The sequence below is a fragment of the Mauremys reevesii genome, linkage group 1, assembly GCF_016161935.1.
Source record: "Mauremys reevesii isolate NIE-2019 linkage group 1, ASM1616193v1, whole genome shotgun sequence".
NCBI lineage: Eukaryota > Metazoa > Chordata > Testudines > Geoemydidae > Mauremys > Mauremys reevesii.
This window is the reverse complement of record NC_052623.1, coordinates 125,884,072-125,912,063: the sequence shown is the minus strand read 5'-3', so window position 1 is coordinate 125,912,063 and position 27,992 is coordinate 125,884,072. Positions and strand designations below refer to the sequence as shown.

At 40.2% G+C, this 27,992-nt stretch overlaps 2 protein-coding genes across 7 annotated transcripts in view; one reads left to right on the top strand and one right to left on the bottom strand.

The window, feature by feature from the left end:
- CYFIP1 (cytoplasmic FMR1 interacting protein 1) overlaps positions 1–27,992 on the top strand; it is a 128,380-nt gene that overhangs the window by 88,426 nt on the left and 11,962 nt on the right. For all 5 annotated transcript variants that reach the window (XM_039525704.1, XM_039525732.1, XM_039525711.1 and 2 more), the window contains exons 24-26: positions 11,615–11,758; positions 18,954–19,044; positions 25,706–25,836. In XM_039525704.1, coding sequence (XP_039381638.1) covers positions 11,615–11,758; positions 18,954–19,044; positions 25,706–25,836 — 366 coding nt within the window. The remainder of the gene's footprint in view (positions 1–11,614; positions 11,759–18,953; positions 19,045–25,705; positions 25,837–27,992) is intronic.
- Positions 1,469–22,684, bottom strand: LOC120398384 (fibronectin type III domain-containing protein 9-like). Of its 2 annotated transcripts, XM_039525789.1 has the most exons (5): positions 22,495–22,684; positions 19,242–19,501; positions 8,772–9,017; positions 6,018–6,277; positions 1,469–3,079 (listed from the first exon to the last, which is right to left on the bottom strand). In XM_039525789.1, the coding sequence occupies exon 5, from the start codon at positions 2,939–2,941 to the stop codon at positions 2,279–2,281; it is 663 nt and encodes a 220-aa protein (XP_039381723.1). In that variant the 5' UTR covers positions 2,942–3,079; positions 6,018–6,277; positions 8,772–9,017; positions 19,242–19,501; positions 22,495–22,684; the 3' UTR covers positions 1,469–2,278. The 2 variants fall into 2 exon arrangements, with proteins under 2 accessions (XP_039381723.1, XP_039381730.1); XM_039525796.1 differs by lacking the exons at positions 8,772–9,017; positions 19,242–19,501; positions 22,495–22,684 and having other exon boundaries at positions 6,018–6,398.

The window sequence follows — 27,992 nt, the reverse complement described above, 5'->3', positions numbered from 1 at the left end:
ATGACTTAGTCACCCAAATGAGATGCCGGAGTGAAAGTTTTGTTTATATTCTGTTTTGGCTTTTCTGTTAAGAAACGAGACCCTCCCCAGGGAGGTGCTCTTTAGCATCTAATGGTCTGTTTCATCTTGTTGATACCCTAGGGGATGGGAAAATCTAGTAAGGGCTCACCTGTAACCCTATGCCTACCTGCAAAGGGGCACACCAGGTCAGCCTGGAATGATGACAGTCCCCATGTCACAAATTAGGAAACTGAAATACAGAGAAGTTAGTTAACTTTACAAAGTCACGCTGTAAGCCATTGGCAGAGCTGGGAACAGAGCCAGATCTCTGGTCTCATGGACTTATGTCATAACCACAGGATAATCTTTCCTCCTTGTATGAGTCTCTTTTCTCTGAATTAATTTAGCTAGGACAAATATTTCATCATAGTTGATAAAAAAGAGGTATGCAGTAGTTTATTTCTCTGCATTTGTTTTGGAGGTAAAACTGCAGGGAGAACTTCAGTTTCTGAGCAGACTTTATTTCAGTTGTTCGTGTCTGTTTTGGGTAATTATCTCCATTTGAAACAACAGTAAATTTTCAACATTGGACACAGTTTATTTAAGAGACAAAAGGAAAATGCAATCAACTGAAAAAAAATATGTACGTGATATTATTTAACATTTACAGACCTGGTATAAAGGTTAATTTAGTACAGATACATAATTTTGAACATATTCCTATGAAAGGAGAGTCACCATCCATTTGGCACACAATTATGTTGTGGATCTCCCAACGGCATGCGAGTGGAGCAAATTTGTTTTCGGGTTGTGCCAGCCATGATTTCCGTGTGTATGACTACCTTAGCACTAAGAAAACTGAAGTATCAGTCACAGAATGGTTGAAACACTGCAGGAGTGGAGTAGCTGGAAAAGCCACACTGCCTGCTGTGAAGTGTTTGGGTGGGTGCTATATTTATCAGACTTGTCTGTAATAGACCACCTTGGCTTCCAGAAAGCCATTAGAATTGATGGCAATAGCAATGCTAACAGTTGCCCTTCTTTGGCTGCTGGAATAGATCAAGCTGGCTAAGTGAATGTTGAGTTTAAATATACATTCTTTTAATATCAGTTTAAAATAAATGCATAAAATCACAGTATATCGTACAGCCACACACACACAGCGTATTATACAATAACACTAAAATATCAACATAAAAGGAAGAAATATGTGCTTAATAGATTTAAAACTATGGAATGTGAATGTGTGAAAACAGACTGGATATATCATTCTTCCAGAGTGCCCAAGTTGCCAGTTCAAGGACAGTGTTGGCAACTTGCCAAGATCTTCAGGACAACTAAAGTTGCATGTACATTTCCATAATCTCAAAAATACATGTACTCAGTCATAGTCTAGTTGCTTTTACTCTTGGTACCTTTAACAGAAATTGGTGGCTGGATAAAAACCTGCCCATTGTGTTTTGTTCTCCCCCTTCAGTTTAGGGACAGAGCAATCATGAGTCATAGTTTTGGGTCTCATGATCTCCCCTTTCCATGCTGTGCAATGAGCACTTCCCTCTTATAACTGCAGCATTAAGCATTAAACACCTTAACCTCCCATGCTGGTGTAGCTAGAGTGCCTCTTGCTGGTGTCACCATCCTGAGTGCATTTTTAAGTTGGGTGAAATAGGAATCCCTTTTTTCGAATATCAATGAATTTAGCTGGTGTCCTATAACTAGAACTTGTTTGGAATGGAACTGTCAAGTACACTGTACAGCAATGAGCTGTGCAGTTTCAGAAACAACCTGATTCTGAATGATGTGGATAAAAAACGTGACAGACCATTATAGATGTAGTCATTTAATACAGGGCATTCGAGCTGCCTGCAGCATGAGAATACCAGGTCTCAATATGCAATTTTCAGTTTGTTTTATTATTGAATAAAAATTCTCCCTTTTTCCTTTTCATTCGTGTGTTTATTTTGGGTTACCGTTTTGGAATAAACCTTATTCTCTCCCTCCAAAACAAAAACCAAGAATACCCTTTGATTTCTGTGCTGTATGCTTGATAATATTTTCTTAATCAAATCAAGAGACTATTTAGTTCTAAACCTTAATACTGAGAACCTTCCAGCTGTATGTGTGATGGTGGGAGGGGCAATTGTGGATAAGAATGCTGATGAGAGTGCATCAGCAAGAATTAAACACTGCAAATACAAACCGTAAAAGGTATAGAACTTGTTGGGTTAAAATATTTCACTCATGGTGCACTGTTAATCTGTGCAGTGGCGTTTGCCAATTAAAATGGCCCAACTGTCATCGGCACTAATTCCTGGCTTTTGGAAGTTTGCATGGTAGGCTCCTTAGAAGTTAAGGGATTTTCTATTATGGTAGCCAGTTGGATACCTTCTGCATTCTTACCCTCAACACTTTGGACTAATCTGCCTTGCCGGTTAAACTGCTCTGGGGTGTGTGACTTGTTTATTGTCCAAGCCTCCTCCTTGTCCTGGTCTGAGGTCATGTTTTGTCCTTCTACACGTTCTCGTCTCTTGCGGTACCATATATGCAGGCAGCCATAAAGGAGGATCCCGGCAATGATGAGAAGCAGAATACTGCTAGTTAGCCAGATACCCAGGGCCAGATCTTTTTTTTTGTTGCTTGCAGATGCTGGATCTTCTTCTAATGTGTGAAAAATTCTGCACTGGTCGCTGGATGGGTTTGCAGATTGGCAGGTTACGCACAATATGTAGGTGGTTAGTGGAGTTAGGTTTTCGACGACAAATGAAGACCGACTAGCAGGCACTCGCTCTTCTTTCTGAAAATTCTTTCTTGAATAACCTGACAGCATGTTGTTCCGGTTGGGATGATACATAATACTGTAAAAGCTGTCAGCACAAATGGCCATGGTTGGCCAAATTACCATTGCTGTGCTTCCTGTTACATTTTGTATTGTTACTCCCATTGTGATGCCACTCAATATTTTTTCACACCTGTCTCCTTTCAAGAAAGGGAGATTATAGTTCCAGTTCCAGAAAAATAAGGAGATGTCCCAGAAGCTTCACCACAGAGAAGAATGATGTGGCTCTTAAACATTAGTGTTCTGTAATTTAGAAAAGTAATTTATTAGGAAACAGTGCTATTTATTTTTCTGTGGGCATTTTTAAATGAAGTAATCTGAATCTATAAGCAAAGAGAATCTTTGGCACTTGCATTTGCTTGAAAAATAAATCATAGCGTATTTTCAAACCTTTCCAGTTACAGAAATGTTTGGTACTATTATGTAAGTCACTGAATATTGCAATCCTAAGGAATCTGCAGTCAGACAATATACCAGTGGGAGTGAAATTACCCATCATTTAAAAACTTCTGTTTATTAAGAGGGAAACTTTCAAAAGAGGCATAATGAGCATAAAGCACAAAACTCCCATAGACTTCCAGTGGGAGTTGGGTGCCTAGCTCCCCTTTGTGCCTTTTGAAAATCTTCTCCTAACTCGGTTGCTGTGTAAAAACTAAACAGCCAGAATTTTTAATGGACACATGAGGTAGTACACGTCTGTTGACGTGAGATCATGGAACAATTTTTTAACTGCATAAATTTTAAATATCTTTAACAGAAAAGGGAGCACATCTACAACATTGCTTATCACTTTGATAGTATAGAGTCACAGAGGCTTAAATATTGAGCACTATTGAAGAACTAGCGAAAACCTCACGCTTCTCTGGAATCATAGATGCTTATGTTAAGAGATTATCAGGTTTCACTTTGAAGAACAATATAGCTATAGATATCTGCACACTATTCCAAAAAATACATGCACAAGCAATCTATTGGCAGTTCAGTGAGCCTTTTGTTTTGTTTTGGGTTTTTAAATCTTTTTATTTTTTTCCTCTAGGCTTATCTGTTAACTATCTAGTATTTTCCTGCATTCTAACCAATCTTAAGAAATACCAGTTTTTGTGAATGGGGGCTACTTTTATTAATTAGATGGAGGCAGGCAAAAATATCCAAATGTTTCCTCCTTTGTTCCCCCATAGTTTTTGATTCTAACTAGTCATCATATTATTAAAAACCAGAACAGAGCATGAGCCTGTCGGTAGATAATCCGTTCTTCTGATCCCCTTTTTCTAAAAATTCCCTGTCTGTTGCACTTCCCTACTCCCTGTATTCTCTCCCCTTCCTGCTGACATGGGCTCACATTTGTGTCCATTCCTTAAGGAACGACTGCATCAACGGTATATTAGTAACATCTGAAACACAATTAGTAGTCTTGGTTCTATACAGCCCTGCTGAACTTGTTCCTACTACTCTATTCTAAGCTTGATAGAACTATCATGACAAGCAACATTTAGGCTGCCTTTATAGTCATGCTAGAACAGCCAAACTGCCAGCCCAGAGATGGAAGCTAGCATCAAAAGGTGAAGCACAGGTTACATCATGCGTACTTGCTGGGGGTAATTAATCTTTGTATAGTAAAAATGATTAATCCTGGTAACGCTGTAAATGAAGAAGTTGTAACTAATGGAAATGTCTGTCCTGAACTGTATTTACATTATTATCTGTCAGGCTTGTACTTTACATACTAAAAAAAAAAATTCTAATTGTTCCATTAATAATTTAACATGACCACAGTAAAATACTGTGCAGTATAAGAAGCAGCAAATACTTTTTAATAAGATATGTTAAAAAGTGTTGAGAAAATTGTGATGTTACTTTTCAAAGTTAGCTAGTTCATCCCATCTTAGCAGACCATCAGAATTTTACGTTTCTGTAAAGACATATATTTTCTGAGGGTAAAATTTTCAAAAGCATCTCGGCAACTTGGGAATTATTCCCGTTGACTTAAGTACTTGAGTACACTGCTCTTTCTAGCGCACTAGCTCAATTGAGCTAGCACAGGTCTGTCTACCTGGACTGAGAATCACACCTCCTGGCTGCAGTGTCGACATATACTAAGCACTTAAGTGTTTTTGAAATGTTTATGCTAAATTACTAGCATAAATGACTATCGCGATGATTATGAAATAAATTATTAGTGATTTCATTACAGTGTGAACATATTATTTCATATTGTGGATATAATGTATTTTGTCTCCTGACTATATAACAATTTAGTATTGGAAAATTTCTGAGAATGGAAGCTTATAAAATTCTGACATAGTAGATATTCTGAAGTTTATATGACTTCTTTCTTTCTTTCTTTCTTTCTTTCTTTCTTTCTTTCTTTCTTTCTTTATGTTGGAAAAACCACTGGAGAAATTACACATCTGAGGATCACATTAAAATAACTGTACCTTATGCACTATTTTCAATGAAGCACTAGTCCTTTTTAAAAAAAAAAAACTGCTACTCATATGTGGGAACATATTTCTCAGAATTCTCAGTTGCAGTTTGTGTATTTTGCTTATTTGGGAAGAATATAAGGCATATGCTCATCTACAATACAACAATAAACATTTTTAAAATATAAATGCCAACACACCCATCTAAATTATATAGGCAGTTCTAAAAAATAACAAAAACACAACAACCCACCCCTCAAGAATGTAGGTGCTCTTCTTTCTAACCACCATAAAATATAGGCAATGAAACAGCTGCATCAATTTCAAAGAAATGAGTTTGCCATTGAATAAACTCATTGGATAAACAGACTTACCTGGTTTTCATAATACTAAACTTGACCATCCATCTCATCCTCTCTCTTCTCTTCTATCTATCAGTACACTACATTATAATATCATAATATCTCTCTTTGCTTTTGAGATTGAGAGTAGTTTTTAGTAAATTAGTTTCTTATTTTTACTATTTTTAAGTTTTTTTTTTTTTTTTTTTTTTTTTTTATTCCATCATCATCATCTCATCCCATCATCTCATCATTTTTGTTATTTTTTTTTTTTTTTTTTTTTTTTGTTTTAATTTTTTTTTTTTTTGTTAATTTTTTTTTTTTATTTTTATTTACATAGGCGTACATAACATTGCTGGCATCTTAATGTTTGAAAAATTAAGTTGGTATTTTATTCATTATAAAGTCTTTACTGACCTTCACTTTCTGATATAAATCCTTAGAATAAGATTTTCAGATGGAGAGATTGCAAAAATGAAAAATTAGATTTTCTGTGTCCTTTTGTGTAGGTGATTTCCTTCATGAGCTGTACTTGCCAGTTTTCTCTCTGATTCTCTGGACTAAATTCTCGTTCCTTGACACTTGCAATTCTATTCTCCAGGGATGCTGGTGACACTGTTTCTTTCTCTTCTACTTAAATTCGTACATGAGCACATCTTGTCTAAGTAGCCTGTTGCCTAGGTTTTCAAAGACAGGAAAAAAGACATTCTCTCACTTGCTTCCTCTTGGACAGTATACTGTGTGAGCACTTCAGTTACATGCTGCTCTGTATGTACCTACATTTGCTTCAGTGATGCTGTGAGTGAATAAGGCTAGCACTTCTGTGACATCAGCAGAACCAGGAGGTTTGTTTAGTTTTTGGGGTTTTTTTGTTGTTTTTTTTTTCCAGTGGAAGGATGGGGGAGGAAGCAATAGCTTAAAAAAAAGGCAAGCTTCTTCCAGTGATTAATGAGAACTTTGCTGTTTCAGGTTTCTGCTTTAGTCTTTTTGTATTCCTCTGCAATACTTTTTATTATTTTTTTTTTAATAATCCCTTGTCACAGTTTTATAATGCGCCTCTAATCCAGCATTTACCGGTGGATTGTTCCAAGCTGCTTTACATGTCTGATGTAAAATTTCTAAATATTCATGGGGAAATATGGTATTTTTGTAGCCTGGCTATTTCTGATTCTTTTGCCTGGTGTTTTGAAGAATATTTTAGTGCCTGCTTTTCCATAACTGTTCTCTTTCTTGAAGTATGCAGCTGTACCCTTTCTCCTCACTCTAAACATTTTGTAGAATAATAAAATACTCTATAATTGGATAAAGTAAAACAGTGTCTACACTGGGATATTCTGTAGTGCAGATATTTTTGTTACTCAAAGTCTATGAAGTTGTAAACCCCAAGAACAAATGAATGCAACAATTAAAAATCATTACTGTGAAATATAAAGCTTCTGCTTTTAGGGATAATTTTTTTATCGTATCCAGTATACTGAAGCATTCAGCTGTGTTTGGTTTTTAAAGTCTGTTGTTTAATGTTTTATGAAACATTTGGGAAAATTAACTCTGTACGTCATCAGTATCAATAAGCAACAAACTTGTAGACCAAGGTTGCTCCATTACAGACCTGTCTATTATCAGTTAAAGACTGAAATAGAAAAGAGATAAAGGATATTCCATCAGCTATTCTCTTACTTGAAAGTTTATTGAGTCATCTTCTATCATTCATTATTTTAGCAATCATAAATAGCGTACCTATTCTTGCAAGGACGCAGCAAATCAAGAAAATAGCCCAGGAACCAAGCTGCTGCTGCAAGCCAGCTACACTTGAAATAAGAGTATAAATCAGGAGTAGCACAGTTTGTAAAATTAAATATTTTTGTAAGTATTCATCCAGCTTTACCAGTACCACTCCCATTTGATTTCCCAGTCCCTACTTCTGCCTGTGTTTGTACAGTTTTGCATTTAATACTCAATTGTAGTTTTGGGCTCTCTGCCAGTCAGTGTTAATTTAGAATTCAGTATTTCAATCAGCTGTGATCTAATAACAGGATTTTTAGCTTCTTCCAGAGCAGTGTCCTGTATGGATTCTGATAATCTGGCAAACATCTGTTGCAGTTTGAGTTCACAAAAAGAAAGGCTAAATAATTTGAGAAAATATGCCCCTCCAATCATTATAAATATGCAATCTGTAACAGGTGTCAATAGTTGTAATTTAAAATATGATAGAGCGACATATTTCACTGTGTAGTCTGTTCACTGTAGTGGAGACGGCTCCCTGAGCAGAAGAAATGTAATAACCTTAAAAATAAGGTGAAGTGAAACTTCTGTATCTCCAGAGTACAAATATACTTAGCTGGTTGTAACTCCTTTTCTGTAATAGTTAGCTGAAATAACATTAACTTGTTGGATATTTTCTATGCATATTTCATACTATTAAATACAAAGCAGCTCAGTTAAAATCAGAGTCTAAAAATGGGAAAGTTAAGGTTCCAACACCAGCATTTAAATTGGCCATGTTATGTCTTATATGTTTTATAGTGTATACATTTACAACAGCTGCAAATTTTTAAATGCTTACAAGTAACTCCTTTTCTTTAGTAGACAGTTGTTCAAAAATTGGTGGAATGCAGCTGCCTGCTTATTAATTTAGTTCCCAAGTGGCCTCACTGTATAGCCACGGAGAGCATATTACGAAAATCTAGTTTTGACAGGCAAAGGCATGAATAACTGTGGTGGGATCCATATCGGAGAGAGGTCACGCTCTTCTCCCAAGGAGCACTGTTGGAACATGTCTGCATTATGAGGACTATATCTGCACAGCTGTGGCATTGTAGCTATGCCAACATAACCCCGTAATGTAGATGCAGCCTAGCCCAACAGAAGGGGTTGTCTGTTGGTATAGCAAAACTACATCCCTAGGTGATAAGAGTGTCTGTACTCGAGGTGGGGTCCACATAGCTACAGTGCTCACGGGCGTGTATTTTTCACACCCTGGAGCGACATAGCTATTCCAACCTAAATTATAAATGTATACCAGGCCTTGGTCACAGCTGCTTTCTGAGCAGCCCAGGATTTAATAGTACAACTAGCTTGCACTCATGTCTTAGCCCTGGTCTACACTGGGGGCGGGGTGTGTGTGACCTAAGATACGCGTAGCTGAAGTCGGCGTATCGTAGGTCGACTTACCTGGCCGTGATGATGGCAGTGAGTCGACCGCTGCCACTCCCCCGTCGACTCTGCTTCCGCCTCTTGCGAGCTGGCGTTCTGGAGTTGACGGGGAGTGCGTTTAGGGATCAATTTATCTGCGTCTAGACGAGACGCGATAAATTGATCCCCGATAGATCGATCCCTACCTGCCGATCTAGTGGGTAGTGAAGTCCTGCCCTTACAAACAGTGAATACTGAGGAGAAGCAAGGGGGATCCAACAGAACCTGCAGAAACAAAAGATGGGCAACCTCCTGTGAAAGAAGGAACCAATATAATCTCTGCCACTTCCAATGATTTGCTTTTCCCCATGCTACAAGTATTACCCCTCTCATGTAGGTGGCGTTTGACAGCTAGCTCTCATCCCAGCCCCAATGGGAGTTAGAAATCATCTTCCAGATTCTCAGAGGGTATAAGTCTACATAGTTCTGTTGACTGAGGTGAAAAATAGACTGATAGAGAACAGCTAAGGATCTTGCCTTGTATGTTAATTGACAAAATAATTTCTGTCAGCCTGTGTCACAATATCAGATTATTTTTGTCCATTTATAGATATTATGAGCTCAAATGAGAATCTTTATCAATTAGTTGTAATGATCACTAAGTTTAGAAATCTGATTTTACTTACTTGAGCCTTCAGAACATTACATAAGACACCATAAAATGGAAACCGTAACAGTTTCTATTGATTTTTTCCCCAAATGTTCTGTAAGTGAAACTACAATACGTGGATATGCTCCAGTTATGTTTGGTAATCTTGATCAGTGGCTCTCAGCCTTTCCAGACTACTGTAGCCCTTTCAGGAGTCTGATTTGTCTTGTCTACCCCAAGTTTCATCTCACTTAAAAACTACTTGCTTGCAAAATCAGACATAAAAATACGAAACTGTCACAGCCACACTATTACTGAAAAATTGCTTATGTTCTCATTTTTACTATATAGTTATAAAATAAATAAATTGGAATATAAATATTGTATTTACATTTCAATGTATAGTATATAGAGCAGTGTATATTTCAATTTGTACTGTCTTCGCTAATGCTTTTTATGTAGCCTGTTGTAAAACTGGGCAAATATCTAGATGAATTGACGTACCCCCGGAAGATCTCTGCATACCCCCATGGTTAGGTGTGTACCCCTGGTTGAGAACCAACGAGATATTGGCTTGGGCCACTTTTGTGCCCTTTTAACATGGTGTAGTCATAAAATTGAAGGAGGAATTATTGTGGTAGTATAAATAGTAACTGGAAGATGTCCAGTCATCAACAATTAGCGTTTAATACATTCAGCTTATTAAGGAACATTTTAGTTAGTCGTGTCTTCTGTTTTAAAAAGAAGCTTTGCAACTCATCTTATATATAGGCGCTAAAGAGGCAAACTTCTGTCTTAATCCTGTATAATTTAATATGCTTAAAAATAGCGCTTTCAAATGATTAAAAAAATAGTTGTGATTATTTGCAGTTTTAATCACACTATTAAATAATAATAGACTACCAATTTAGACTTCCATGCAACCAGCATGGAAGCACATCCTTTGGAATGGTGATTGAAGCATGATGGGGCATACGAATGTTGTTTAGAATATCTGGCATGTAAATACCTTGCAACCCCGGCTACAACTAGGGTGACCAGATGTCCCGATTTTATAGGGACAGTGCTGATCTTTGGGTGTTCCCCCATCCCGATTTTTCACATTTGCTGTCTCGTCACCCTAGTTTATGGAGGGGATGGTATGATAGGATAGTCTAATTTTGACAATTAATCAAAGATCAGTTGCCAAATTATCAGCAGGTAGGTATGCCCAGTGGTCTGGGATGGGATGTTAGATGGGATGGGATCTGAGTTACTACAGAGAACTCTTTCCTGGGTGCTGGCTGGTGAGTCTTGCCCACATGCTCAGGGTTTTAACTGATCGCCATATTTGGGGTCAGGAAGGAATTTTCCTACAGGGCAGATTGGCAGAGGCCCTGGCGGTTTTTCACCTTCCTCTGCAGCATGGGGCACGGGTCACTTGCTGGAGGATTCTCTGCAGCTTGAGGTCTTCAAACCACAATTTGAGGACTTCAATAACTCAGACATAGGTTAGGGGTTTGTAATAGAAGTGGATGGGTGAGATTCTGTGGCCTGCATTGTGCAGGAGGTCAGACAAGATGATCATAATGGTCCCTTCTGACCTTAAAGTCTATGAGTCTTGCTACAACAGTGCCATGCAAACACTCACTTTTAGGTGACGTAAATAAGAAGCATGCAGCATTATGTCCCGTAAATGTAAACAAACTTGTTTGCCTTAGCGATTGACTGAACAAGAAGTAGGACTGAGTAGACTTGTAGGCTCTAACATTTTACATTGTTTTGTTTTTCAGTGCAGTTATGTAAAACAAAATAATGCTACATTTGGAGATTGCACTTCAGTACTTGTCTGAGGTGAATTGAAAAATACTGTTTCTTTTGTTTATCTTTTTTACAGTGCAAATATTGGTAATAAAAATAACATAAAATGAGCACTGTACACTTTGTATTCTGTGTTGTAATTGAAATCATTATATTTGAAAATATAGAAAAACATTCATAAATATTTATAATAAATATACATTGGTATTCTGTTATTGTTTAACTGCGATTAAAACTGTGATTCATCTTGACTGTTTTTTTAGTCTAGTTTATTTGTTTTGCATTAGTCGCATGAATTAACTGTGATTAATTGACAGCCCTACTTAAAAATATTGCACAAAAAGTAATGTACATTGTATCCAATGAGAGATTGCTATGAAAGTGCAGTGAATTGAATTATTTTTGTTAATACTTTTTTTTTTCCTCTCATCAGGCTTTGAATTTGACATATTCCAGCATTTATAGCAACTACAGGAACTTTGTTGGTCCCCCTCACTTTAAAGTCATTTGCAGGCTCCTTGGGTACCAGGGCATTGCTGTGGTAATGGAGGAATTACTGAAGGTGGTCAAAAGTCTGGTATGTTAACAAACTTTCTCTCTCTCTTTCTTTCTCTCCCAGATTGCTTCTAATGGAGGGGAAATGTTTTATGTGCAATGGAAAGTACATCTAAATATAAGTATGATGCATTTAGCCTATTAAAAGTGTTCAGACAACTGTAAAATGTGTGAGGAAGAAATGGAAACCTTTTTAAGAAGCTGCATTAGCTAAGTTCTCCATGGAAGCATAAGCCTAAACTATTAACTTTTCCCTGACTTTCATGAGCTTCCCATTAGTTCACTAAACTAAACATTGCTGTTAACTTTTAATTACAGTTAAGGACCTCAAAAAAAGATACTCCTGAGGGAATTCTGTGCCCAAAAAAAAAAAAAATCCATGCACAATATTTTAAAATTCCATAAAATTCTTCATATTTTATTTGTCAATAAATAAATGTGGAGGCTCCACTATCACAGGTGGAGCCCAGTCCACTGGCTGCATGGAGGTGGGAGATCACCCTGCAGCACCCCCATCCCACCCACGGGACATGGACTTGATGATGAGGCTGCATCCGACCCTGACACAGTGCAAAGGCCAGGCCTGCCCCCAAAATGCCCAGGGGCCCTGCCCCTCCACGCCAGGCACATGAAGATAGCAAGCAAGAGGGACAGAGTCTTGTATGCATGCCCAGCTCTGGCTTCTGATCCAGGAGTGGGGCAGGCAGGCTTAGCCCAGCAGGATCCTTGTGTGGGGCAGTCTGAGTGTGGGGGGTCCAGATGCAGGGGAGATCTGGATGCACAGGGGCTCATTTGAGGGTTCCAGATGCAGGGGGAATGGGACTCTGCGGGGTCCTAGTGGAGATGGTTGGGGCCCCGCAGTGTGGGTCGGGGTGGGGGGGCACGGGCTTCTGGGTGTGTGGGGGCTTAGTGGGTGGATCTGGGTGCTGGGGGAATGGGGCTTGGTGAGGTGGGGATCCGGGTGCAGCTGGTTGGGGCTCAGTGGTGTGAGGGTCTGGATACAGGGTGGTGCAAGTGCAGGGCGGTGGGGCTTGTCGTGGTGGGGGTTCAAATGTGGGGGCTCAGCAGAAGGTGGTCTGGGTGCAGGGGTGGGGGTCCAGATGCAGGCAGGCTCCTGATGCAGAGGAATGAGGGTCAGCGGGTGTGGGGGCCTCGGTGCAGGGGGGTGGGTGAGGCTCAGCAGGGAGTCTGGGTATGGGTGGGTTTGGATATATAGGGGTTGGGTGGACGGGTGAGCAGTTCCCCATACAGTGACTCTTCCCCCTGCAGCTGAGGACCAATGGGGACAAGACACGGGTGGGAGATGCAGAGCTTTCTGCAGCTAGGGGAGGTTTCTGGGGTTGGGTCTGACCCAGCCTCAGCCACTCCTTGCAGGGGAAGAGGAAGATCCATCCTCCCCAGCCCAGCCAGGACTAGCAGCTGATTTACCTCTCCGCTGGCTGCCCTGGCTGCCCGTAATGACTCGCCCAGGCTGCTGGGGAGGGCTGCATTACCGCTCTTGCAGCTTCCCTTTGCTTCCCCGTCAGAAAATAATTTATCTGTGGAGAAGCAAAGAAATCTGTGGGGCACGTGAATTTTGCAGACGTGCAGTGGTGCAGAATTCCCCAGGAATAAAAAAGAGGAAGGCATAGGATTTGGGATGACTGGGTTCCCAGTCCGTGTTCTGTTAGACTTCCTGTGTGAACTTGGGCAAGTCACTTCGCCTCTCTGTGCCCATGTGCCTATTTCCCATCTGTAAAAGGTGGGTAATAGCACTTCCCTTCTCACATAGGTGTTCTGGGGATAAACATATTAAAGATTATGTGGCACTCCAGTACTAGGATGATTAGGGCCATCTGAGTACCTCCGAAAGAATAATTCCCCAATAGAAGAAAATAACTTTTCAAGTTACTTCCAAACTGCTATAATTGTTCATGAATAGCTCTTAGAAGAGGATGGATTAGACTTCTTGTTGGTTATTGCTGCTCGCATACAAATAAACAAACATAGATATTTAACATGTCTCTGCTTCAATCACATGAGAGAGATTTGGGAGTAAATTTTGAAGTTAATTCTTTAGATATTTCAAACAAGACAGGTTGCAGAAAGAGGCCTACCACATAGCTTTTTAGACATGCCCTGCTGATTGAGCTGGGATCACCCTCTAATGACAGTAGGGATGGAGAAGTAACAACTTATGGAAGTTAGGAGCGTCCTAAAACATCAGTGGAGATATCCATATTTCATTTTTCTTCAGTGGACCTATTTGTTGTTGTTTTTTTTAGAATACCAAGGCAATAATCTTCATTGTGTGCCACATATAATTTTTACCTCATAACTTGTAAAGATTTTTGTCCTTTTTTGCTTATTGGTTTTTTTATGATGATATAGAGGAATTCTGTTTTCTTCAAATATTAAGACTTGTTATTAGTGTTCAGTTTAAAAATATATATATATATATTGTACTACCGCTACAGAAGTGTGTCTGAGTATCGGTGATAAAACCAGGGAGGAAAAAATACAGCTCTTTAAAACTGAAGTGAAAAATTAGCCACCCCCCAAAAAACATAATATAGAAATATGAGACAGTTCCTGTTATAAGGCCCTTGATTCAAAAGATGAAGTAAAATTGCTTTAACGTCAGCTGTATGCATACTGTAACATTTTGTTTTAGGGAAATTAGAAATTCTTGTGGAAAGATAACTCTGGTTCAGATTATCCATGTAGTCTAGGGAATTTAGACACATATCTTGCATTAGTTTCAATGGAAGGTATGTGTCTAAATCCCCTAGATCTTCCATTGAAATCAATGGAAAGTATGTTTCTAAAATCCTCTATACTGTTTCAAATATCCCAACTTCTCTCTTTAGGAGGAGTGTTTTTAGATAGTCATATGTGGAGTGTTAGTAGGGCCTGGTCAATCATGTATGAAAAATGATGTACAGCTGTTCCAGCTAAATTCACTCGAAATTAGTTGTGTTCTGATTACTAAATTTCTTTGCGTATTTGAGCAGCAGCTGAAATGTTTTTTCTGCCTTCCCTTTTTTCAGGGTTTTCAGTAATATTGTTATTGCCAGCTGACCAAGTACAGAATTAGAAAACAAGGAAGGTTTAATCTTTAAGACTGATCTAGCAGTGCCCAGTATCAAGCTTGTTTAGACTAGTCAGAGCATATGTCAGAGAAGTTATCCACACAACCTTCTTTTTTATCTTTATAGATGGCCCTTTGTGTAACTGGGAGGGGATTGCCTGCTATTGGGCGTGTAGAAGTATTTCTGTCTCCTCCTCCTGCCTCATCAAGCTTACAACCTAAAATAACCCAATGACTTTATTGCTGTCATTGGAATCAAGCAAGGTGATCGATGTAGGATGTCAAACAAAGGGAAAGGAGGAAATGCTTTTAGGAGAAGAACTCTTATTTAGTTTATGGTTGCATTTATTTGACTGCAAGTATCAGAGGGGTAGCCGTGTTAGTCTGGTTCTGTAGAAGCAGCAAAGAGTCCTGTGGCACCTTATAGACTAACAGACGTTTTGGAGCATGAGCTTTCGTGGGTGAATACCCACTTCGTCGGATGCATGTAGTGGAAATTTCCAGGGGCAGGTATATATAAGCAAGCAAGAAGCAGGTTATCTCTAGCCCGCTTCTTGCTTGCTTATATATACCTGCCCCTGGAAATTTCCACTACTTGCACCCGAAGAAGTGGGCATTCACCCACGAAAGCTCATGCTCCAAAACGTCTGTTAGTCTATAAGGTGCCACAAGACTCTTTGCTGCATTTATTTGACTAATTCTTTAGTAGGATTTTTGTTCTAAAATTTTTCCTCTGATGCTTGAGTGCAGTAGAAGTGATAGTGCGGGGCCACCCAAGTATAAATTTAATGAAATTTTAAATAACAAATATTGTGGCATTTTTTTACAGAAGTTTGTGAATGTGTGGGGGATTTTTGAACTAAAAAAAAAAAAAAAAGTCTTGATCTCTCTCAACCTTTCTGCTCCACTGATAACTGTCAAGTCTGACCAGTCTAGTGATATTTACATGGATAACTGTATTATTAAGAATCTGTCCTCATAATCAACATTTTGTTACTATTATTTGTTGTTTATAAGATTTCCCCCAAATGTGAGACACTTACTGGTATTTAAGCAGGGATGGCTCCTGCTTAGAGGACCTGGCAGTCGAAGGATAGACAGAAGTTAGGGCAAAGGAAGAAACCGTTTTTTGACAAGTCAACTTTATTCATTGAAGGCAGCATGCTAGCGATGGATCTCTAAGAGGGACCTAAATGTGAAGAGGAGCAGGTTGGTGCGGTTGAGCTCAGACAGCATGTAAGGGGCCACGTGGAAGAAGGCATGGAGGGAATGTGTGAGAAGTTCACAAGCAGGCAGACTACTGGAAACAAGTGGACTAGAGGATGTTGGGACAGTGCCAGTTTTCACCACAGGAGAAATAGGGTCAGGGTTCCCCTGAGCCACTGGCTTATTGGGCTGATGCAGTTAAGGCGTGTCAGTTTCATAGCCAATGGTGATGTGGCCAGCATCATGTTGACTGCCTTTGACTATCCCAATCCAGTGTTTTTCAAGGTTTGGGTCGCGACCCAGTACTGAGTCATGGTATGTAAGGCACTGGGTCGCCCTGCTCAGCACACAGGGACCCTAGCGGCTCCGGTCAGCACTGCTGACCGGGACGTTAAAAATCCCATCAGCGGTGCCGCCCAGCTAAGGCAGGCTCGTGCCTACCTGTTCTGACAACGTGCTGCAGCCAGCAGCAGGTCTGGCTTTTAGGCCGAGGGGCCATGGGACTCTGCGTGCTGCCCCCACCCCGAGCACCGGCTGGGGGGTGGTGACTGCATGCGAGAGCCGCGTGGAGCTGTTTGCGTGCCTCTGCCTAGGAGCTGGACCTGCGTCTGGCCGGTTCTGGGTTGCAGTGCGATCTGCAGTGCCAGGACAGGTGGGAAGCCTGCCTCTGCACCCCGGCTGCACCGCAGGCCGGGAGCGGATGGAGGTAAGTCCGTGTCCCAACTCTGTGCCCCAAGCTCCTACCCCAGCCCTGAGCCCCCCCAAACCTGGAACCACTTCCTGCACCCCAAATCCCTCATCCCTGGCCCCACCCCAGAGCCTGTACCTCCAGCTGAGAGCCCTGACCCCCCACCCACACCCCAACCCCTGCCCCAGCCCAGAGCCCTTTCCCACACCCTGGACCCCTCATTCCTGGCCCACCCCACAGCCTTCACACCCTCACCCCTGAGCCCCTCCCACACACCAAGCTCCTCATCCCCAGCTCCATTGGATCATGGGCATCAACAATTTTCTTCAACTGTGTCCCCAGAAAAAAAGTTTGAAAACCACTGTCCTAATCTGATGGATCAGTTACCCATTTTTCGGCTGGGTGAACTGGAGGTGGCCTTTCTGTGTGAGAGTGGGTGAGACTCAAGCCCATGACTTTCAAGATGTAGGTGAGTGCCTTAACCACACAGGCACCGCACCTCTAAGTAGGGTGGGATAGGCTTTTGAAGGTGATGACAAGAAGCTTTAACTTGATGCGCTAACAGATGGAAAGATTTGACGAGGGGAGTGGCATGATCTAGTAAGATAAGGAAGATGATGATAATGGCTGCATTTTGTTTGGATGGCAGGGGACAAAGCTGAGAATGCTGCACTAAACAAGGTGGAATGTAATACTTCTACACTCATATAGTGCTTTTCATCTATATATCGCAAAGCATTTCACAATCTTTAATATATTTATTCTCACAAAAGCCCTCTGTGAGGTAGGGAAGCATTGTTATCCCCGCTTTGTAGATGGGGGAACTGAAGCACAGAGAGGCTAAGTGACTGCTGAAGCTCATGAGGGAATTCTGTGGTGGAGCAGGGAAACATACCCAAGTCTCCCAAGTCCTAGGCTGGTGCTGTAACTACTGGACCATCCTTCCTTTTGCTGAGAGCCTGAATGAAGGATTTGGCTACAGGGATGGAAAGGAAAGGATAGATCTTGGAGATGTTGAGGACGAAGAAGCAGTGGGATTTGGTTATGGCCTTGGAGGTGTTGGGGAAGGGAAAGGGAGAGGAAACTCCAGTACAACCACCAAATCGGTGATAGTGTTGACAGCAATGAAGCGTGGGTAAGTGGAGAAGCTTTGGGAGGGAAGATGAGAGAGTTTGGTTTTGGCCAAATTAGAAGATATCCAAGAGGCGATATTAAGAGACAGGCTGGGATATGGGGTTGGATGGGAGGAGAGAGCTGTGTACTGAATGGTATGTGATAATGTAATTAAAGACAGCACCACAGTACCTATGCACAAGAGGGGCCTGAATTCATGTTGGGCATCCTTAATTCTGGCATTTCCTAACTCATAAGTGCTTTATTTGCAACCTTAATAAATAAATTAATGAATAATGTAACTTTTTATGTATGTTTTGGGCCTTTGTTTCCTAGTTAAGATTTTTCTGTTGGCCTTGGCTATTGTGCTATTGCCACCGTAACACACACTGAGAATGGTTAATAATATGTAAATAATGCACATTTGTTTATAGCGTGCTCAGATATGAAGTCTTCTGATCATTTGATGAGAGAAATCTTAAACCAGCAACATTTTTTTTTTAACTGAAGCCTTTCTAAGTAAAAAATTAGCAATACAGTGAAGGAAAAAAATGTGTTGGGGAAGCAATATGTTTGTCTTTGATATCTATGTCTAATTCAGTTTTAACTCATTTGTACAGCCTGGACATTTAGACTCCGAACCTGCAACCCTTCACACACATGAGTAATTTAATATATCCGAGTAGTCACATTGAAGTCAGTGGGATTAGTTGCATGCATAAAGTTATTTATGTACATAAGGATCAGGATCACTAGCAGGATCAGGGCTCTGAACTGCTACCCAGTTAATTTGCTCTTCACCGTTTGGGCTTTTGGGTCAAAAACTGTGAAATGGTAATACTGTTAGTCACATGAAGAGTTCCTTAGATCTGCTGTACTTCCTCACAGGCTTTTTTTTATTTATTTATTTATTTATTTATTTATTTATTTATTTTTAAGAAGATGCAACTACAATAAATTTCTTTTAAAAAGCTGTTTCTTTAAGAGTGCAAAGATTATAGGAATAATTATAGGACATACAGAGTTCAGGAACACAAGATTTTAGAGCATATTCAGTTCATATGTAGAATGAACTGCATAAATGTCATCTTTGTTAGTTCAACAACAATAATATGTTTATGCATGTCTGTCTTCCCTTAGTTGCAGGGCACGATTCTTCAGTATGTGAAGACCTTGATGGAAGTGATGCCTAAAATCTGTAGGTTACCTAGACACGAATATGGCTCTCCAGGTTGGTTTACCTTTGATGTTATCACCATTGCATTAATAAGAGGACATTAATTCCTGGCTTCCAGTATATTTTTATAAACAATTCATGTATGTACATCTCATTGTAAATTATTTGCTCTCAAATACCCATTGGGCAATGAGTGTTGAGGCAGAATAGGAATTGTTTCCAAATTTTCTGTTGCTGTCTTTCATACTTACATGGGATTCCCTGCCTGGCAATCTCAGTTAGCAGTTCTCTTTAAATCTCTGTAGTCTAGTTCCCAGTTCTCTGGAATAGTTTCCTGTTCATTTCTTGTCCTTGTCAGATGTAAGATACAGTGTATTAGACAATCTTTGAAGGAGTACTCAGTGCAAACTGGGATATGGTTCTGCAGAATAATTACGTTTAAGGTTTGCTGGGAGCGTCCTTGCCATTTAATGAGTCACAGTAGTTGGAGGAGAAGAAGCTACTGTGGAAGCTGGATGCCACAAAAGAGAGAATTAATTGCTAATTAGTATTTGTCATACTGTTGATTCCAATTTTGAAACGGCTTTCCTACCCCCAAACACGCCTTTTCCACAACTTCTAACAACACAAATGAATCCTTCTATTTGCTACCCATCTTTAGAGCATTCTTTTATTTTTCCTGTGTTACTTAGGTTTATTAAACTGGAATGAGGTTGATTTTGCTCCCCATAGCATATTTGACTCTCATTGCAAAGGCTGAACCAAATCAAAGATTTGCTAAGTGTTCCTTCCTGTTTTTCTCTCTGGAGCATAGAAATGGATGAGTCATATCAATTAACCATTATAAAAAATTTGAAGCTTTTAGATGTCCTTTGTGCCTGGATTTAGGAATAAGCAATAGGTGCTACCAAACATAGAGCCACATAGGCCCCTATGTGGGGAAAGCCTGAATAAGGATTAGGAAGCTGAATTTCACCTTGGTGAGATTCCTTCAGCAGATTCTTTTTGGGAATGGGGTCCCTCCTGCCCTGAGGAATGAGCAGCAGGGAAGATGTTGCCTTGGCTCCTTAGAGCCATTTCCCAAACTTGAGATGCCGCTTGTGTAGGGAAAGCCCCTGGTGAGCCGGGCCAGTTTGTCCTCAGGTCCGGCAGATCGCGACTCCTACTGGCCGCCACTTCCAGCGCTCCCATTGGCCTGGAGCAGCGAACCATGGCCAGTGGGAGCCGCAATTGGCTGAACCTGCGGATGGGGTCGGTAAACTAACCGGCCAGGCCCGCCAGGTGCTTTCCCTACACAAGCGGCATCCCAAGTTTGGAAGCACTGCCTTAGGACTCCTCAAAGGACTCTTTCTACAGGAAGGATAAAACTCAGGAAGGGTAAAACTCATTTGTGTAGGAGACAGAGATGCCTTCTTTTGGAGCTAAACTTTCTCAGACCTCGGCACTTTCCTTTCCAAGTGCCATCTGCATTTCTTCGACCTGGTCTTCACTAATAAAAAAAAAAAGCATAGCATAGCATACATTTAGAAAAAATAACATGTCATCTTCCCTTTTGTGGGGAGAGAAGGAGAAACCTCACATAGCAGATGCTAGTCATATTCCTCGGGGGGGGGGGGGAGGGGAAGGGGAAAACTTAGTGTGACAAGGAGGAACCAGTGTTATTGTCTGTGGAGAGAAAATGTTGCAGACAGTATCCATCCCCCTCCAGCCTGTAAAAGTTCACTTCTTCCTCCCTCTGGCCTACACAGCCCTAATCCGGCAGACTGAGAGGGGAGGGACGTGTGCCATACAGTCACTGCTCTGTCCTCGCCCTTCTGTCCCACCCTTCCCTGCACCAGTTTCTTCCATGTTTTGCTCTCTTGGCTCATGTTAGTGGAGGGAAGCGTATAGGTCATAACTTCTATGCGCTGTCCACTCCTCCACCTCCTACAGCTCTCAGCACAAGTACCTTAAACAAAATGGGTAACTATACTAGCAATACGCATGGGCATCACTGAAGATACTCAGCTTCTATTTTAGTTCTCTGGTACAAACTCATTCACACATCACTCTCATTGTCTCAGCTGCCTAGCCACAAAGGCCAAAGCTACTGCTCTGAGCCAAAGCTTTAATGCCTAAGGCTCTGGGCTGGCTTAATGTACTGCACATTTATCATTTCAGAATCTATTTCCCACTTCACATCTACATATGAATAGCCATCATTCTCTATCTAAGTATACTTAGTAAGCCCCTAATTACATTGCACAGCTCAGGGTTTTCATTTGGAATGGTTTATTGGACGCCATTAATTATATAGGTCTTGAGCAATTCCAATCATGTCTGTCCTTGCGGATTTTTAATGACTGTTTATCCATGCTAAAAGGAACAGAGGATGGAGATATGGGCAGCTGAGTTCAAGAGGCCTCCTTGCCAAAGATTTTGTTTCCATAGAAACGGTCTTTAAGTGGTGTGCAACTTACTCATCCTGTATTTTAGATAAATATTTTTATGACTACATTAAACTAAAGGATTTTGGAGGTGAGGGGGCGACATTGCAGTAGCTCTCAAGTTCTTAAAGGAACACTGTCCTGCATATTTAAGCATATTTTATTTTATGTTTAAGTCATCTTAGAAATATAATTGTCCCATATTTATCTTTTTCTTTTCTATTACTAATTTCTTGTAGTGTTTGAATATGACTACAGTTGTTTTTGATCATCTAGCCATACTAAAATGTCCTTGGGAATCAGAAAAAACATGCTTATGTCAGCGCTGCTGCAGTGATAAGGTTAGATTTGTGCTACTGCTGGAAAACCTGCAGAGGGAAAGATTTAAAAAGGGAGCGGGGGGAGGGGTAAAGATGGAGCCTTCCAAAATATAAACTGAGAGAGGGGATAGACTTTTTAAAAATTATTATTAAATAAATTAAATTACCACCTGAAGATTGCATTGGAGTAAACTTTTTTTAAAGGTGTATGTCAAATTTTGTGACTAAATTTGAAAATACATATGAAAATAGAGTCAGGGAGGCAAAAACTGGCTTAGGACAAAGTATGACCCAAAAGAATCCCTGAACCACACTGAAACTGTTTTTTCTATCCTTCAAAATATTTGGGAATGTTTCACTCCAGGTGGAATCTCTCCCACGGCAATTTGGGGAGTTGCCTCTTCTGAGTGCACAAAAACTGGAGTTCCAGGACACAGCAGAAGGGCTTTGACAGTAACTGATTCTTTGGGCTTTTTTAACAAACTGGGGGCTATGAGAACAGGAGCTCATCTGTGGGGAGGTAGATGGGAGGAGGAGGGTCACTGGAAGCCTGCTGGGGTGAGACTGGAAGGAAGTATGATGTAGGTTACTCTGAAGATTCTCCTTTGGGGAGGGAATTTGGAGGGAGGCAGGGCTCACAGGAGTGTATTGGGGAGGGGATGTATGTCAGAGGTAGGCAGGAGAAGGCAGGGACTATTGAGGAGGTAGGGAGAAGGATGAGAAGGCCCCTTTGAAAGGTCTGATAGTAGTTTACTTACCAAAATGAAGCTTTACTTTCAAGTGTTTAGTATTCTGAATTTGAGATTTCATTACAGAAAGGAAAATGAAAGAATTTCACTGAGGTCAATTGAAAGCTGATTGCCTTGGAGATGGCCTTCAAATCTCTATATGTACTGGATGGGGGAAAAAATATTCTAGTTAATTGTCAGAACACAAGGCAGAAATTGAAAAACGCGTTTTCATCAGATGAAAACAAAATGTCCTTGGCTAGACAATAAGTAATCTACTAACTATGAAAAACAGAACAACATAATTTTTGTTCAGTGAGTACAATAATCAATGGCTGTAATGCATGCAGGTCCTGATCATTCAATAACAAATGCATGTGCACAGAGCAGAATCCAACTGAAATCAGAGGGATACAAAGCACATAAAGTTAAGTGTGTGTGTATATCTGTGCATGGTCAGAGCCAGAGTATGTATTAAAAGTGATGAGAGAATGTAAAATTAAAAGTTATGCCATAGCACACTGCTTGTTAGGAGGCATTTTATAATGAACAGTAGCAGAGATTTCATTTAATAATAAAAACCCAACAGAGCTCAGTTCTTTGAAAGAACAAATGTCATTAGTCCATACTTTAAACATACCATAGGTAGCAAATTTTGTGTTCTTTTAGACCTTTGGGACATGGTTGATCAGAGCTTTTAGCTATAGTTTTATAGAAAAGGAAAGGTAACCTTAAATGGAGAAACCTAACCCATTTTAAATTGCCTATGTTGACTTAATCTGTGTGCTAATTAATTTAGAAAGCCAGACCACATCACTGAAATGTGACATCTGCCATGTGAGCCCTTTTGAGATAGGATTTAGGAAGCAGAGATGGGGCCTAATCCTTTGTTAATCCTCTGCATTTACGAAATACATTTTATATCAAACAACCTTTGTTTCTGATGAGAGTGATGTAAGACAGCTGCAGAGGTTATATGTATGAATAACATTAAATACTTCCTAGTTACACCTACCCTCCCCAGCCTGTACAAATGAAGGGATTTAATTAAAATTACTGTTTAGCCTGGAAAAAAACCTAAATGTATTTATCTTGGGGATATTGCATATATTCAGATGATTCAATAACTTACAAATTTGCCTATTGAATTTATGTCCACAAATTAGTGGGGAGAAGGAATGCTGCAGACAAAGAAATAAGACTGTCGCTGCCAGGTTTCTTTGGTGATTTGAGTTTTTTAAAGGCTCCTAGAAAGGTTTCCTCCTTTTTTGTTGTATATTAATTGCTTAATCTTTTCCAAAAGTGACATATGTATTTCTTATGATGTGGTCAGATATAGATAAAGGTTGGTGTCACTGAAGCAGTAGCCGAAGCACTAGCCAAATCTGGAAGATATTTTCTGCTCTGATCTCAAGTGGATACTGCTGTTTGTACAACTGTTGTTTAGGGTTCCATAGCATCTGACTTGTATAGTTAGACCTGTAGGGGGAATTTGTTCACCCTCTGGGTAAGGTGGTGATTGCATGTGGGGAATACCGGTAGTGTCATCCCATGCTCATTCTGGCAATTATAACTTATTTCATAAAGAGCTCTAATCTAAAATTGCAGTAGCATAAATATTACAATTAGTTTTACAAAGCCTCAATCTAATTTGAGTCAATCAAGGAGTTGAATTTCTCTACCTCACAAGGCAGGGTGAGTCTGATTCAGGGTTGGGGAGGGCTGCCTCAGGTGTGTGTGTGTGTGTGTGGTACTTCTCTGGGAATTCCCATGGCAGGGACTGTGATGAGAGAGCAGAGTGGAAGTGTGTGACAGGAGAGTTGGAGGTAGTCCTTGCCCTCAGCCATCCTGCTGACAGTTTCACTGTCTTAGGTTGCAGGAATTTATAAAAAGAAAAATCTGGGACAAAACCTTTTTTGTAAAACCAACTGGGCCAGACCCTGAAAAGCAGGACATTCCTGATGCTTGGGGACATGTGGTCACTCTAAATTGTAGATCCAGAGCATGGATTAAAACAAGCTCACTGTTTGGCAAAACAACATCATAAGCTTTCAGGGATTTCATAGAATACCAGGGTTGGAAGGGACCTCAGGAGGTCATCTAGTCCAACCTGCTGCTCAAGGCAGGACCAATCCCCAGACACATTTTTGCCCCAGATCCCTAAATGGCCCCCTCAAGGATTGAACTCACAACCCTGGGTTTAGCAGACTAATGCACAAACCACTGAGCTATCCCTCCCCCTGATTTATTATTAGGTATCATGTAAAACTGAACACTAGGAATATTTTTAGCAAAACTTTTTTAGTGTCTTGTAGGTTGTTTATTGGAATAAATCAAAATAGGTAATATGCAGCTCTTAAGCCATAATTTCAAGTGCAGGTGAAAGATAGCAGTATGTGAAATGGGACCCAGCTAAATATTTGTTTATAAAGGAAGGCCTTGTTATAACACACACTCCTTTAACAACTTATCCTTTATGGAGACTGGGGCTATGCAAAGGAAGCAAATTTTTTTTTCAGGGTGGCTGCAAGGAGCTCTATTACTTGGTGTGGATATATAATACCCAGTATTTTATTTTATTTTGTTATACAAAATATAAACCTTATCAAAAGAAGATCAAAGTAACTTGATAATGGTGTGTAAGTACCTTGGTGGGGAGAAAATACCAAGTACTAAAGGGCTCTTTAACCTAGTAGAAAAAGGCATAACTAGAACCAATAGCTGGAAGTTAAAGTCAGATAAATTCAAATTAGATATAAGGTGCATTGCACTGGGAGCTTATCTTCAGTTATTTGACCACTATGATCCCAAATCCTTTTCAGGGTCTCTTCCTTCCCGGATACAGTTCCATGTGTTGTCCGACTCCCATGCCCCCGCCTTCTGTAGACATGGCTTGCATTCCTTGCATGAAAGATGCTACTAGAAAAAAAGTTGTACAAAGCTCTACAATTATATTCATCCTCAGTGAGCCAGTGAGGGACTTGATATCTACATCAACTTTTCCCTCTTGTTCCACTCCCCATCTCACCCTGCTATCTGCTGTTTTGGTAAAGGGGAAACTATTTCTGGTCCGTATGATTTTATCCACTTAACTAGATTTTTTTTATCAGCTGATTTCAGTACGCTAATAGATGTGTATGTGATAACTATTGAAATAATTAGCTTTGACTCCTCAAAGGTTTTCACCTTTTTTTCTTTTTAAAAAAATAAATATATATATATATGTACACACACATCTCAGGTATCCTGGAATTTTTCCATCATCAGCTGAAGGACATTGTCGAATATGCAGAACTGAAGACTGTGTGTTTCCAGAATTTGCGGGAAGTGGGAAATGCTGTGCTCTTCTGTCTACTCATCGAGCAGAGTCTGGTAGGTGCTTAGGAAGTTACTCTAACACCACGTGTATCCAAAAACGTTCTTAAAAAATCGCTGTAATTGATGCCTTAAGCTAAAACTACAGACATGACGTTGGAAAGTTTTCTGCAATTGTAAAACAACAGTCTCCCTTTAGAAAAAATTTCTTTTGGGTGCAGAAACATTTTTGAGTTCTCTCTTACAGCCTTGCAAAGCTCAGACTTGGTACTAATGTGTGGACGTGGTTGAATGCTGAGGACAACCACGCCAACTCCACTTCTTTCTCAGCTTCCCTCACTGTCCAGTTTGAGTGGTTGGGGTTGAGCTGTGCATCCTGAATGTTGGGGTGGGTCAGTGCATCTTATCTTCACAAGGAAAGGTAAATTGCCACAGTGGTAGCAGATGGACACAGAGAAGGTAGGGAAAATCAGTCCTAGAATAAAAGTGTGAAATAATCAGAAGAGAGCTTTGGCTCACAGACAAGGAGTACCCTCTCTTGGTCTACACAATATAAGCCCCTCTACTTAAAATTAAAATAGAATCATGACTGTATGGTTTATATGATCTTCTGCTAGCACTAATCACACAGGCTACTGAAGCCCAAGAGCCTAAAAGAACACACTTGGTAAAACTCTTTGCCTCATGTTTTGTTGTTAGAGCTAGTACATCATTTTTGCTGTGAATCATGGCATAGTTTGCCTAAAAGAGTATGTAGTTCCCATAGCTTGGGACATTTACCACTTGACTGAAAAAAAAATGTAGAAAACCTACTGCAGTGCACAGTCCTGCATTAGCAGTGGGAGTGGATTAGGCCTGAAAGGTTTTTCCCATCTCTAACATCTGCAATTCTAGTGGACATTTTGAAATAAATTCATTTAGGGAAAGTAGAAAATTAAATCCTTTTTTCTCCATATACTGTCAATCATAGCTCAGGTGATAATGCCTTTGCTGTTCCTATGTAGGTTATTGAAAATCAGTGAGATGGCACTGCACCAACCATGAATTTGTGCATGCCCTCTTGCAATTCCATTTGATGAAACTGTGCATCTGAAAATATTTTACCAGTGAAAACAGATACAACTTCCAAATCCCATATGTACTAAATTGGCTGTCTGTGGTTGCAATATTTTCAACACACTGTTCTCTATACCGTGGAGTAATCTTCTTATCCTGTTCTCCAGCTTTTGCTTAGTGTTTTTTGGAGGAAGGTGGCAGTTAGTTCTCTCTGTGTGTGGGTACTTCTGGTCTCCTATTGTCATAAAATCTGAGTGCCTCTCAGGTAGCTAAAAAGAGGAATAACAATGTGTGAGGTTTGTATTCCGTGATTCATGTATAGAAACTAATGTGGCACATAAGGTGGTCTTCAGGTTGTTGATGGCCTGAAATGGATACATCCTACTTATTTCTGTTTTAAAATTCTTGAATTTCTGTTAAATTCCTATACGCCTGTGTGGACAGGACAGATTGGTAGGGGAAAGGGGGATCACATATGGAATATTCCATTTGTTTTTTAAACTCAGAGTTTGTGTAACAAATAACTAGATGACAAAGAAAATGAGAGCTGTTTTTTTCTCTTTAGAAACACAAACATTAGCATATCAAGAATTTATGTGGCTCTATATTTAACTCAAGAACAGAGTGAACTGGCACAACAGACTTCATCAGTGAGCTCCTAGATGTTTTTAAGTACGCAATGTAATACAACATCACTATTAAGTACTAGCTGAGGGCCAGGCAGTATATCTGCCAAGGCTGCAATGCAACTCAAACACTTTTTTATTTTTATATTTTAAATTGCCAGAGGATGTTGTGAAGGCCAAAACTATATAACAGGATTCAAAAAAGAACTAAATAAGTTCAAGGACGATAGATCCATCAAAGGCTATTACTAGGATGGGCCCGGATGCAACCCCATGCTCTGAGTATCCCTAGCCTCTGTTTGCCAGAAGCTGGCAATGGGCGACAGGGGATGGATCACTTGATGATTGCCTGTTCTCTTCATTCCCTCTAAACCACCTGGCATTGGCCACAGTCGGAAGACAGGATACTGGGCTGGATGGACCAGTGGTTTGACCCAGTATGGCCTTCTTATGTTCTTAGATAACGTAAAACAGGATGTACGGTGTGGGAGCTAAGGCGATCTGGGCCAAAGACTTGCTGTGTGACCAAGT

Bases quoted from the DNA above. Each gene is read 5' to 3' on its own strand.
- LOC120398384 (XM_039525789.1), bottom strand. From the start codon at position 2,941: ATGGGAGTAACAATACAAAATGTAACAGGAAGCACAGCAATGGTAATT.